General features: G+C 43.9%; 1 protein-coding gene across 1 annotated transcript in view; it reads right to left on the reverse strand.

Moving 5' to 3' along the window:
* Positions 1 to 11,857: 11,857 nt before the first annotated feature.
* Positions 11,858 to 13,349, reverse strand: part of LOC138666510 (oocyte zinc finger protein XlCOF6-like) — a 53,880-nt gene continuing 52,388 nt past the window's right edge. The window contains exon 8 of the mRNA XM_069754723.1: positions 11,858 to 13,183. Within this exon, the coding sequence (XP_069610824.1) occupies positions 11,913 to 13,183 (1,271 nt within the window). The 3' untranslated portion in view covers positions 11,858 to 11,912. The remainder of the gene's footprint in view (positions 13,184 to 13,349) is intronic.

Raw genomic sequence — 13,349 nt, forward strand, 5'->3', positions numbered from 1 at the left:
TATTATACCATTTAGCACGAGGCTTTCCATTTAAGAAGATTTTACAAAATTTCACGTCTGACATGCAGAATAATGATCGAGCCGTATCAGATTTTGTGACATCAAGATTTTCAGGCGCAGTCCTTTGTTCATCGTGTCGTTATCAGATACCGCAAAGATGCATTTGCCAGCATCATGCTGTTAGCTAACTTAAAATTTGAGCTGTTGTTTTATTGTGAGAAATAAATCTTTTTTAATTTTTACAATATCGTGTCTTTGGTTTATATTCGTATAAAACACACCGCTTCTTACTTGCGTGTGTTGTAACATTGGGGCATATTATATATACAGTGGGGCAAAAAAGTATTTAGTCAGTCAGCAATAGTGCAAGTTCCACCACTTAAAAAGATGAGAGGCGTCTGTAATTTATATCATAGGTAGACCTCAACTATGGGAGACAAACTGAGAAAAAAAAATCCAGAAAATCACATTGTCTGTTTTTTTTAACAATTTATTTGCATATTACGGTGGAAAATAAGTATTTGGTCAGAAACAAACAATCAAGATTTCTGGCTCTCACAGACCTGTAACTTCTTATTTAAGAGTCTCCTCTTTCCTCCACTCATTACCTGTAGTAATAGCACCTGTTTAAACTTGTTATCAGTATAAAAAGACACCTGTGCACACCCTCAAACAGTCTGACTCCAAACTCCACTATGGTGAAGACCAAAGAGCTGTCAAAGGAAACCAGAAACAAAATTGTAGCCCTGCACCAGGCTGAGAAGACGGAATCTGCAATAGCCAACCAGCTTGGAGTGAAGAAATCAACAGTGGGAGCAATAATTATAAAATGGAAGACATACAAGACCACTGATAATCTCCCTCGATCTGGGGCTCCACGCAAAATCCCACCCCGTGGGGTCAGAATGATCACAAGAACGGTGAGCAAAAATCCCAGAACCACGCGGGGGGACCTAGTGAATGAACTGCAGAGAGCTGGGACCAATGTAACAAGGCCTACCATAAGTAACACACTACGCCACCATGGACTCAGATCCTGCAGTGCCAGACGTGTCCCACTGCTTAAGCCAGTACATGTCCGGGCCCGTCTGAAGTTTGCTAGAGAGCATTTGGATGATCCAGAGGAGTTTTGGGAGAATGTCCTATGGTCTGATGAAACCAAACTGGAACTGTTTGGTAGAAACACAACTTGTCGTGTTTGGAGGAAAAAGAATACTGAGTTGCATCCATCAAACACCATACCTACTGTAAAGCATGGTGGTGGAAACATCATGCTTTGGGGCTGTTTCTCTGCAAAGGGGCCAGGACGACTGATCCGGGTACATGAAAGAATGAATGGGGCCATGTATCGTGAGATTTTGAGTGCAAACCTCCTTCCATCAGCAAGGGCATTGAAGATGAAACGTGGCTGGGTCTTTCAACATGACAATGATCCAAAGCACACCGCCAGGGCAACGAAGGAGTGGCTTCGTAAGAAGCATTTCAAGGTCCTGGAGTGGCCTAGCCAGTCTCCAGATCTCAACCCTATAGAAAACCTTTGGAGGGAGTTGAAAGTCCGTGTTGCCAAGCGAAAAGCCAAAAACATCACTGCTCTAGAGGAGATCTGCATGGAGGAATGGGCCAACATACCAACAACAGTGTGTGGCAACCTTGTGAAGACTTACAGAAAACGTTTGACCTCTGTCATTGCCAACAAAGGATATATTACAAAGTATTGAGATGAAATTTTGTTTCTGACCAAATACTTATTTTCCACCATAATATGCAAATAAATTGATAAAAAAACAGACAATGTGATTTTCTGGATTTTTTTTTCTCAGTTTGTCTCCCATAGTTGAGGTCTACCTATGATGTAAATTACAGACGCCTCTCATCTTTTTAAGTGGTGGAACTTGCACTATTGCTGACTGACTAAATACTTTTTTGCCCCACTGTATATATATATATATATATATATATAGAAATAAGTTGTCCAGTAACTTTTCTGCTTGTGTATATAAGGCAGCCACAAGGAGAAAATCTGGTGTACACTGTGAATAAACACAGCTTACAATTTTCTGTTAATGGGTAGTAGACGCACAAATAACTTCTCAGCTGACGTCTACAGACACAAAGAGAAAGCAAATATCAAACATGGTGCGTTATAAAAACATAAATAATACACAATGCCTGGGCAGATGACCCGCAGATAACACTACATAACCCTACAGGTACAATACAAGTACAAACAGAAAATCTGTCGCTTCTGCTTGTGAAAATAAACATTTATTGGGAAAGCGATTACAACAGCAATTGACCTAGGCTTTATAAACCTCTGACCCGCAAATAACCCCACCATTTAGTTAATGTTCAGTAGGTCCATAAATAAAATGGCTCTTCTGTTTGTGAAAATAAACATTTAGTTAATGTTCACCATAATGTTCAGTAGGATCACAAATAAACAGCTTGGTGTGTTATAAGTTCTCCACTATATGAATACACTGTGAATAAAACACAGCTTACAGAATCAAACTCGGGGCTACGTATAAAATCTAATATAAAACAAATGAGAAAGGTGTTATAAACCACGTGTAAAATAAATACACGACTAGGATATAATTATAAACATGTGTTATTCCACAAAAATACGGGAATAATATCAAAATGCAACAAATTAAACTATATTAAACGATATCAAAAGGGGGAAATCAAACAATGAGGGACAGCTGGCTACCAGCCGTCAGACAAGGGGAGGGGAGGGGTTACACACTTTGATACACTTTGATAGGGGCGGGGCACCTGTCAGATTGAGTTTGACGAATCATATGAATTATACACTACTCGTATGACTCCCGTTCATCAGGAGGTGATTCGCTTCCTGGTATTGTATAATTTACATGATGTTCTAGTACTTGGTCTGCCATGGTTACAAACTCATAATCCAGTCCTTGACTGGAAAACAATGTCTGTGTTAAGCTGGGGATGTCAGGGGGTTCATGATGATGCACCTCCGATTTCTATCGCTTCATCTACTCCTTCTGAGGTTCCTGTATTTTTGTCTGATTATCGGGATGTTTTTGAGGAGCCTAAGCTCAGTTCGCTTCCTCCTCACAGGGATTGCGATTGTGCTATAGATTTAATTCCTGGTAGTAAATTTCCTAAAGGTCGTTTGTTCAATCTGTCAGTGCCAGAGCATACTGCTATGCGGGATTATGTTAAGGAGTCCTTGGAAAAGGGACATATCCGTCCATCTTCGTCCCCTTTGGGAGCAGGTTTTTTTTTCGTGGCCAAAAAAGATGGGTCCTTGAGGCCTTGTATAGATTATCGTCTTTTGAATAAGATTACCGTAAAATATCAGTATCCTTTGCCTTTGTTGACTGATTTGTTTGCTCGCATTAAGGGGGCTAAATGGTTCACTAAGATTGATCTTCGGGGTGCGTATAATCTTATACGAATAAAGCAAGGTGATGAGTGGAAAACCGCATTTAATACGCCTGAGGGCCATTTTGAGTATTTGGTAATGCCTTTCGGACTTTCTAATGCTCCTTCAGTCTTCCAGTCCTTTATGCACGATATTTTCCGTGAATATCTGGATAAATTTATGATTGTGTATTTGGATGATATTTTGTTTTTTTCTGATGACTGGGAGTCTCATGTTCAGCAGGTCAGGAAGGTGTTTCAGGTCCTGCGGGCTAATTCCTTGTTTGTAAAGGGCTCAAAGTGTCTCTTTGGAGTCCAGAAGATTTCTTTCTTGGGGTATATTTTTTCCCCTTCTACTATTGAGATGGATCCCGTCAAGGTTCGGGCTATTTGTGACTGGACGCAGCCTGCATCTCTTAAGAGTCTGCAGAAGTTCTTAGGCTTTGCTAATTTCTATCGTCGTTTTATAACTAATTTTTCTAGTGTTGTAAAGCCTTTGACGGATTTGACTAAGAAGGGTGCTGATGTTGCTGATTGGTCTCATGCGGCTGTGGAGGCCTTTCAGGAACTTAAACGCCGGTTTTCTTCTGCTCCTGTGTTGCGTCAGCCTGATGTTTCGCTTCCTTTCCAAGTTGAGGTTGATGCTTCCGAGATTGGAGCGGGGGCGGTTTTGTCACAGAGAAGCTCCGATTGCTCGGTGATGAAGCCATGTGCGTTCTTTTCTAGAAAATTTTCGCCCGCTGAGCGGAATTATGATGTGGGTAATCGGGAACTTTTGGCCATGAAGTGGGCATTTGAGGAGTGGCGTCATTGGCTGGAGGGTGCTAGACATCGTGTGGTGGTCTTGACTGATCACAAAAATCTGATTTATCTTGAGTCTGCCAGGCGTCTGAATCCTAGACAGGCTCGTTGGTCACTGTTTTTCTCTCGTTTCAATTTTGTGGTTTCATACCTGCCAGGTTCAAAGAATGTGAAGGCGGATGCTCTTTCTAGGAGTTTTGTGCCTGACTCCCCTGGAAATTCTGAGCCCACTGGTATCCTTAGGGATGGGGTGATTTTGTCGGCCGTCTTCCCAGACTTGCGACGTGCTTTGCAGGAGTTTCAGGCGGGTAAACCTGATCGTTGTCCGCCTGAGAGACTGTTTGTTCCGGATAGTTGGACCAGTAGAGTCATCTCCGAGGTCCATTCTTCTGCGTTGGCAGGTCATCCTGGAATATTTGGTACTAGAGACTTGGTGGCCAGGTCTTTTTGGTGGCCTTCCTTGTCGAGGGATGTGCGTTCTTTTGTGCAGTCTTTGTGCTCGGGCTAAGCCTTGCTGTTCTCGAGCCATTGGACTGTTGTCACCTTTGCCTATCCCGAAGAGGCCTTGGACGCACATTTCCATGGACTTTATTTCGGATCTCCCTGTCTCTCAAAAAATGTCCGTCATCTGGGTTGTGTGTGACCGCTTTTCTAAAATGGTTCATCTTGTACCCTTGCCTAAGTTGCCTTCCTCCTCTGAGTTGGTCCCTCTGTTTTTCTAGAACGTGGTTCGTTTGCATGGGATTCCGGAGAACATCGTTTTTGACAGGGGATCCCAGTTTGTGTCTAGATTTTGGCGGACGTTCTGTGCTAAGATGGGCATTGATTTGTCCTTTTCGTCTGCATTCCATCCTCAGATGAATGGCCAGACGGAGCGAACTAATCAGACCTTGGAAACTTATTTGAGGTGTTTTGTTTCTGCTGATCAGGATGACTGGGTTACCTTTTTGCCGCTGGCCGAGTTTGCCCTTAATAATCGGGCTAGTTCTGCTACCTTGGTTTCTCCTTTCTTTTGTAATTCGGGGTTTCATCCTCGTTTTTCCTCTGGTCAGGTGGAGCCTTCTGATTATCCTGGAGTGGACATGGTGGTGGATGGGTTGCATCGGATTTGGAGTCATGTGGTGGACAATTTGAAGTTGTCCCAGAAGGCTCAGCAGTTTGCTAATCGCCGTCGCCGCGTGGGTCCTCGACTTCGTGTTGGGGACTTGGTGTGGTTGTCTTCTCGTTTTGTTCCTATGAAGGTCTCTTCTCCTAAGTTCAAGCCTCGGTTCATCGGTCCTTATAGGATCTTGGAAATTCTTAACCCTGTGTCGTTTCGTTTGGATCTCCCGGCATCGTTTGCTATTCATAATGTGTTCCATCGGTCGTTGTTGCTGAGGTATGAGGTACCTGTTGTTCCTTCGCTTGAGCCTCCTGCTCTGGTGCTGGTGGAGGGAGAATTGGAGTATGTTGTGGAGAAGATCTTGGATTCTCGTGTTTCCAGACGGAAACTCCAATATTTGGTCAAGTGGAAGGGTTATGGTCAGGAGGATAATTCTTGGGTGGTTGCCTCTGATGTTCATGCTGATGATTTGGTCCGCGCTTTTCATAGGGCTCATCCTGGTCGCCCTGGTGGTTCTCGTGAGGGTTCGGTGACCCCTCCTCAAGGGGGGGGTACTGTTGTGAGTTCTGTTTTTGGGCTCCCTCTGGTGGTTACTGATGGTACTGGGTGATTTGTGTTCTGCTGTCTCTAGTGTCCACCTGTTCTATTAGGATTTGGGAGTTTCCTATTTAACCGGGCTTTCTTGTCATTTCCCCGCCGGCTATCAAGGTTATCAGAGTGTTTTGTTACCTCAGCTTCTGGCTTTAGTAATCTTCAGGACAAGCTAAGTTTTGATTTTCTTGTTCCACGTTTTGCTTTATTTTTGTCTTGTCCAGCTTGCATATAATTGTCTCTTTGCTGCTGGTTGCTTTAGTGGGCTGTAATTGCTCCTCATGTTCCATGAGTTGGAACATGAGTTCAAGTAATTACAGGATGGTTTTTTGAAGGGTTTTTTGCTGACCGCGCAGTTTACTTTTGTATCCTCTGCTATCTAGTTTTAGCGGGCCTCATTTTGCTGAATCTGTTTTCATACTGTGTATGTGCCTTCCTCTCATTTCACCGTCATTATATGTGGGGGGCTGCTATTTCTGTGGGGTATTTCTCTGGAGGCAAGAGAGGTCTGTGTTTCTTCTAATAGGGGAAGTTAGATCTTCGGCTGGTGCGAGACGTCTAGGATCAACGTAGGCACGTTCCCGGCTATTGTTATTTGTGTGTTCAGGTTTAGGGTCGCGGTCAGCTCAGGTTCCATCACCCTAGAGCTCTTTGGTGCTTGTCCTTTTGTGATTCCCTGCCATTGGAATCATGACAGTAATCCTGGTTATGTAGTGTGAGGCAGTGACCCTGTTACAGCTAGGGGGCGCTGTTTGTGCTCCCCAGAGTGCGCACAGAGGCATATGAAGGCCATAGGTGTGCATGGCAGCCGCATGTGTAGCTGTGATTGCAACGTGAGGCAGTGACTCGTGTCACAGGTAGGGGTCACAGTGTGTTCTCCCAAGGTTGTGCATGGAGACGGATGAAGTCCGTAGGGGTGCATGGGAGTCATGGATTTCCGGACCAGGTTTTCCATGTGGCTGAAGGCCACAGCTTTGTGTGTTAAAAGCCCTGCAGTAAGGGGTATGGGTGTGTCAGGTGCAATGTCAGTGTCAGTCTAGTGTGTGCTGGTGTGCAGAGCAGAGGCCTGCAGAGTGCTGGCTGAGTGCATGGAGGCACAGGCCAGCAGAGCCAGCACTCAGGGCAGCTGAATAGCCTGGAACCCGCAGGGTATACAGTGATGCAAGACGTCCATGGTACTGGTCTCAGATGTGGACAGTCCTGTGCCCGAAGGTGGATATCCTGTGCCTGAAAGAGGACTAGCATGTATAACGATTGCAAACAAGTGGATATGGTGCCCGGCTGCTGTCCGGAGGATATCCTGGGCTGTTTACGGTTGTGTGAGTAAAAAGACTGTGATACAGTGATGCAGGACACCTACGGGAACTTGTCAGAGGAGGGCTGGGATCTGTAGCATCTGCAACATGTAAAGCTGTGTTTGGGGACTTTAATATGGCGTACGGTTGCCCCACGGATACTGGACAAGGAGAGGTCTGGCGTGTTTAAGGACTGCAATCTAAAAGCCAGATGTATGCAGTGCTATGGACTGGTGTGAACTGAATACTGATAATATGCACTGAAATGATATGCACTTGTGTGTGAATTGAAATTTAATACTGTGAGGAAACACCTTAAAGAGATTTTGTGTTGGAACTTTGTGGGTCACTGCCTCTTCACTGTGTACGGTTGCTACTGCGGCATTACAGTAGAGACACATTAATAATTCTCACTGCAGACATTCCCAGAGTCCTCACCTCTCCAGTTCTGTCCATCTGTTATTCCCATTGATAAGAATGATGTAATGTGACATCATTAGAATCTTTCATTGGTGATGGGCGAGCATTAAAATGTTCGGGTGCTCGTTTCTCGGGTCGAGCAAATTGGAATTCTCGGGTGCTCGACCCAAGCAATGAGTTCCCGAGCATTTTAGTGCTCACCCATCACTAGTGTTAAAGTTGTTACTCCCATACTGTTTGCCCACAAAGTGAATGCAAGGTCTTCCCCAAATGTGGTTGCACGCCAATAACCCTTTGAACAGACATATAGGAGAGCCACCTGAAAGCAACATTCCCGTTATTTGGAAGTTGGTATTCCCATACTGTTTGCCCATGAAGTGAATGCAAGGCCTGCCCAGGCCCAAATTTAGACGCACCTCAATAACCCTTTTAACAGACATACAGGATGGCCACCTGAAAGCAATGTTCTCATTTTTTGGAAGTTGGTACTCTCATACTGTTTGCCCATGAAGTGAATGCAAGGCCTTCCCAAATGTGGATGCACCACAACAACCCTTTGAACAGATGTACAGGATGGCCACGTGAAATCAATGTTCCCATTATTAGGAAGTTGGTACTCCCATACTGTTTGCCCATGAAGTGAATGCAAGACCTGCCCTGGTCAAAATTTAGACGCACCCCAATAACTCTTTGAACAGACATACAGGATGGCCACCTGAAAGCAATGTTCCCATTATTAGGAAGTTGGTAATCGCATACTGTTTGCCCATGAAGTGAATGCAAGGCCTTCCCCAAATGTGGACTCACCCTAATAATAATCTTTATTTTTATATAGCGCCAACATATTTTGTAGCGCTTTACAGTTTTGCACACATTATCATCGCTGTCCCCGATGGGGCTCACAATCTAAGTTCCCTATAAGTATGTCTTTGGAATGTGGGAGGAAACCGGAGTACCTGGAGGAAACCCACGCAAACACAGGTAGAACATACAAACTCCTTGCAGATATTGTCCTTGGTGGGATTCGAACCTAGCACCCTTTGAACAAATGTACAGGATGGACACCTAAAAGCACTGTTCCCATTATTAGGAAGTTGGTACTCCCATACTGTTTGCGCAGGAAGTGAATGCAAGACCTGCCCTGGCCCAAATTCAGATACACCCCAATAACTCTTAACAGACAAACAGGACGGCCACCTGAAAGCAATGGTCCCATTATTTGGAAGTTGGTACTTCCATACTGTTTGCCCATGAAGTGAATGCAAGGCCTTCCCCAAATGTAGTAGCACCCCAATAACCCCTTGAACAGACGTAAATGAGTGCCACCTGAAAGCAACGTTCCCATTATTAGGAAGTTGTTACTCCCATACTGTTTGCCCATGAAGTGAATGAAAGGCCTTCCCCAAATGTGGTTGCACCCCATTTGAACAGACGTAAATGAGTGCCACCTGAATTCAACGTTCCTATTGTTAGGAAGTTGGTACTCCCATACTGTTTGCCGATAAAGTGAATGCAAGGTCTACCCTGACCCAAATTTAGGCGCACCTCAAAAACCCTTTGCACAGATGTACAGGATGGCCACCTGAAAGCATTGTTCCCATTATTGGGAAGTTGGTACTCCCATACTGTTTGCCCATGAAGTGAATGCAAGGCCTTCCCCAAATGTGGTCGCACCCCAATAATCCTTTGAACAGACGTAAATGAGTGCCATGTGAATGCAACGTTCCTATTATTAGGAAGCTGGTACTCCCAAACTGTTTGCCCATGAAGTGAATGCAAGACCAGCCGTGGACCAAATTTATACGCACCCAAATAACCCTATGAACAGACATACAGGATGGCCACCTGAAGGCAATGTTCCCATTATTAGGAAGTTGGTAATCGCATACTGTTTGCCCATGAAGTAAATACAAGGCCTTCCCCAAATGTGGACGCACCCCAATAATAATCATAATAATCTTTATTTTTATATAGCACTAACATATTTCGCAGCACTTTACAGTTTTGCACACATTATTATCGCTGTCCCCGATGGGGCTTACAATTTAAATTCCCTATCAGTATGTCTTTGAAATGTGGGAGGAAACCGGAGTACCCGGAGGAAACCCACGCAAATACGGGGGGAACATACAAATTCCTTGCAGACATTCCTTGCAGATATTGACCTTGGTGGGATTCGAATTCAGGACCCTTTTAACGGACGTACAGGATATCCACCTGAAAGCAATGGTCCCATTATTTAGAAGTTGGTACTCCCATACTGTTTGCCCATGACGTGAATGCAAGGCCTTCCCCAAATGTGGTCGCACCCCAATAACCCTTTGTACAGATGTAAATGAGTGCCACCTGAAAGCAACGTTCCCATTATTAGGAAGTTGGTACTCCCATACTGTTTGTCCATGAAGTGAATGCAAGACCTGCCCTGGCCCAAATTCAGTTGTTCCACGTTTAGCAGTATTTTGTTAGAAGATTAAAAAGGTACCTGAGATTCTGGGTGACCTCTTCGATAATCACCCAGGCTTAGGCATTTCCAGATTGCTTGCTTGCTTGAGAGTGAGCCGAGCAGTCCTTAAAGGGACACTGTCAACTGAATTTGGAGGGAACAATCTTCAGCCATGGAGGCGGGGTTTTTGGGTGTTTGATTCACCCTTTCCTTACCCGCTGGCTGCATGCTGGCTGCAATATTGGATTGAAGTTCATTCTCTGTCCTCCATAGTACACGCCTGCGCAAGGCAAGATTGCCTTGTGCAGGCATGTACTACGGAGGACAGAGAATGAACTTCAATCCAATATTGCAACCAGCATGCAGCCAGCGGGTAAGGAAAGGGTGAATCAAACACCCAAAAACCCCGCCTCCATGGCTGAAGATTGTCCCCTCCAAATTCAGGTGACAGTGTCCCTTTAAGTAAATTCCCAAAGCAACCATAATAGAGGCAGAGTCTATGACCACGCCGACATTTCTTCTCAATGGACAGAGGGCTGGTAGGTCTCACCTCCATTGGTTCTGCCTCAGGTATGCAGACTGACGCAGGAAGAATGACCTAAATACTCTATCTCACAATGTCTATCCCATAATCTTCTATCCATGCAAATGGCCTGAGTCATGGCCTTCCCAAAGAACAAGGTGGAGTATGCAGAGCCAGAGCATCCTTGAGAGTATCTTATAGTCCTCTGTGGAACCGGCACAATAGGAGCTGTATTATTCCAAAGGACTTTAGTGGACCATTGCCAGAACTTGGAACTATAATCCTCAGTGGTGCATCGCCCTGTGTCAGATTCATGTTCCTTGCCGCTGCGATCTGGATTATGTCTGGTTTGTCATAGATCATCCCTAAGGGGTCAAAAAAATGCATCAACAGCAAACTGTTTTGGGGCAAGTGGAAACAAAGAAAATGCCCAAGTCTGAGGGGCCCCTTGCAGTAGGCACATAATTATTCCCTCTGGCTGGGACTCATTCCCAGAAGACCAGTGTCGTAAGATAAAAACTAGTCTACAGCTCTCCCTGAATATCCTGAACTGGTCTTTTTTCCCCAGAAAGTTATCAGGTAGTGCAACTACTGGTTTGGGAGAGACCATCTGCACATCGGAAGGTAATGAATTCATAACTACAGTCGGTAGCTGAGAGCTTGGGAAGCACCCATAGTACTGGAAAACTGGCCCTGCAGCTAGGACTGTGAATATTCTAGCTTATGATGCTCCCTGGCCAGATCCTGGATCATTTGGCACCTGATCACAAAGTTTATGAACAGGATCCATTGGTGGCAGCGCCAGATGTAAGACTGTGAAGATTCTAGCTTCTGATGCTCCCTGGCCAGATCCTGGATCATTTGGCACCTGATCACAAAGTGTATGAACAGGATCCATTGGTGAGAGGAAAAGTAAACTCCAGACGTAATGTGATTCTAGTCATTACTCACGGACAGACCATGACATAGGGTACTCAAACGTTCCGGGGTCAGATGCCAAAAGAACATGAAGTAAACTAAAGAGAGAAGACAAAGGCGAAGTCAGGTAACGGCCTAAGGTCAGAACACCAGGAAGATAGCAGATCAGAGAAAAGGGGCTAGGCAAACGGATGTCAGAACAAGGTCCAAGGTCAGGCAGCAAAAGATCAACAAGGTCTGGAACTGACAGCTCAGCTAAGTAGCTGAGAAATCACCGGGAATAGAAAACACCTGAAAGAAGCTCAGCACCAGATTGGACAACTGAGCTGTCAGTCAACGTATCCAAGACACACTGAGCAAAGGAATTGTGGCATTCTGATGTTTATTACAAGCTGATTTCCATGAAAAACATTTCCCACATTATGAACATGAAAAAGGTTTCTCTACTGTGTGAGTTCTCTGGTGCTTAACCAAATATGGTTTCTGGTTAAAACGTTTTCCACATTCTGAACATGAAAAAGGCTTTTCCCCTGTGTGAGTTCTCTGGTGTTTAACAAAATATGAATTCTGGTTAAAACATTTTCCACATTCTGAACATAAAAAAGGTTTCTCCCCTGTGTGAGTTCTCTGGTGCTTAACCAAATCTGACTTCTGGCTAAAACATTTCCAACATTCTGAACATGAAAATGGCTTCTCCCCTGTGTGGGTTCTCTGGTGGCTATCAAGAAGCACTTTCTGGTTATAACATTTCCCACATTCTGAACAGAAAAAAGGCTTCTCCCCTGTGTGAGTTCTCTGGTGACTAACAAGATTTGCTTTCTGTGTAAAACATTTCCCACATTCTGAACAAGAAAAAGGCTTTTCCCCTGTGTGAATTCGCTGGTGCTTAACAAAATCTGATTTATTATTAAAACGTTTTCCACATACTGAACATGAAAATGGCTTCTCCCCTGTGTGAGTTCTCTGGTGCCTAACCAAATATGATTTCCGGGTAAAACATTTTCCACATTCTGAACAGGAAAATGGCTTCTCCCCTGTGTGAGTTTTCTGGTGCTGAACCAAATCTGATTTCTGTGTAAAACATTTTCCACATTCTGAACAGGAAAATGGCTTCTCCCCTGTGTGAGTTTTCTGGTGCTGAACCAAATCTGATTTCTGTGTAAAACATTTTCCACATTCTGAACAGGAAAATGGCTTCTCCCCTGTGTGCGTTCTCTGGTGATTAACAAGAAATGATTTCCATAAAAAACATTTCCCACATTCTGAACATGAAAAAGGCTTCTCCCCTGTGTGAGTTCTCTGATGACTAAGAAGATTTGATTCATGGTTAAAACATTTCCCACACTTGGAACAAGAAAATCTATTCTCCACTGTGTTAATTTTTTGATGTTTAAGAAAAGACTTTTTGAAGGGAAAACTATTTCCATATTCTGAACCTGAAAATGAATTTTTTGCTTTAGGAGTTTGTTTTTTAATGCTTATTTTGTGACTTTGATTTTCCTCGGTAGTCGGTAATGAATCAGAAGACAGGACCTGTTTCAAAGGATCAGATGACACATCTTTGCTCTGATGGAATGATGGTATATCTGGAGTACTGGAATTCACTTTGATTGCATTCTGTGTAATCTCTAGATCATTCGATTTAAAAAATAAAGATGTCAGCTGTCCCTCTGATCTCCTGACACAGTCATCTGCCAAGAAAAAAAAATTACTTTTGAATAAAATATCCTTGAATTTTATATTTTTGAAAATTTCTACTTAAACTGTCTGTAAAAATGGCAAGTTATAATGGAAAACCTCATAGGATGAACCAATGGAGCATGGTGTTCAACTGTTTGTTCATTCTGCCTCCTAAAT

The sequence above is a fragment of the Ranitomeya imitator genome, chromosome 2 (assembly GCF_032444005.1).
Source record: "Ranitomeya imitator isolate aRanImi1 chromosome 2, aRanImi1.pri, whole genome shotgun sequence".
Taxonomy (NCBI): Eukaryota; Metazoa; Chordata; class Amphibia; order Anura; family Dendrobatidae; genus Ranitomeya; species Ranitomeya imitator.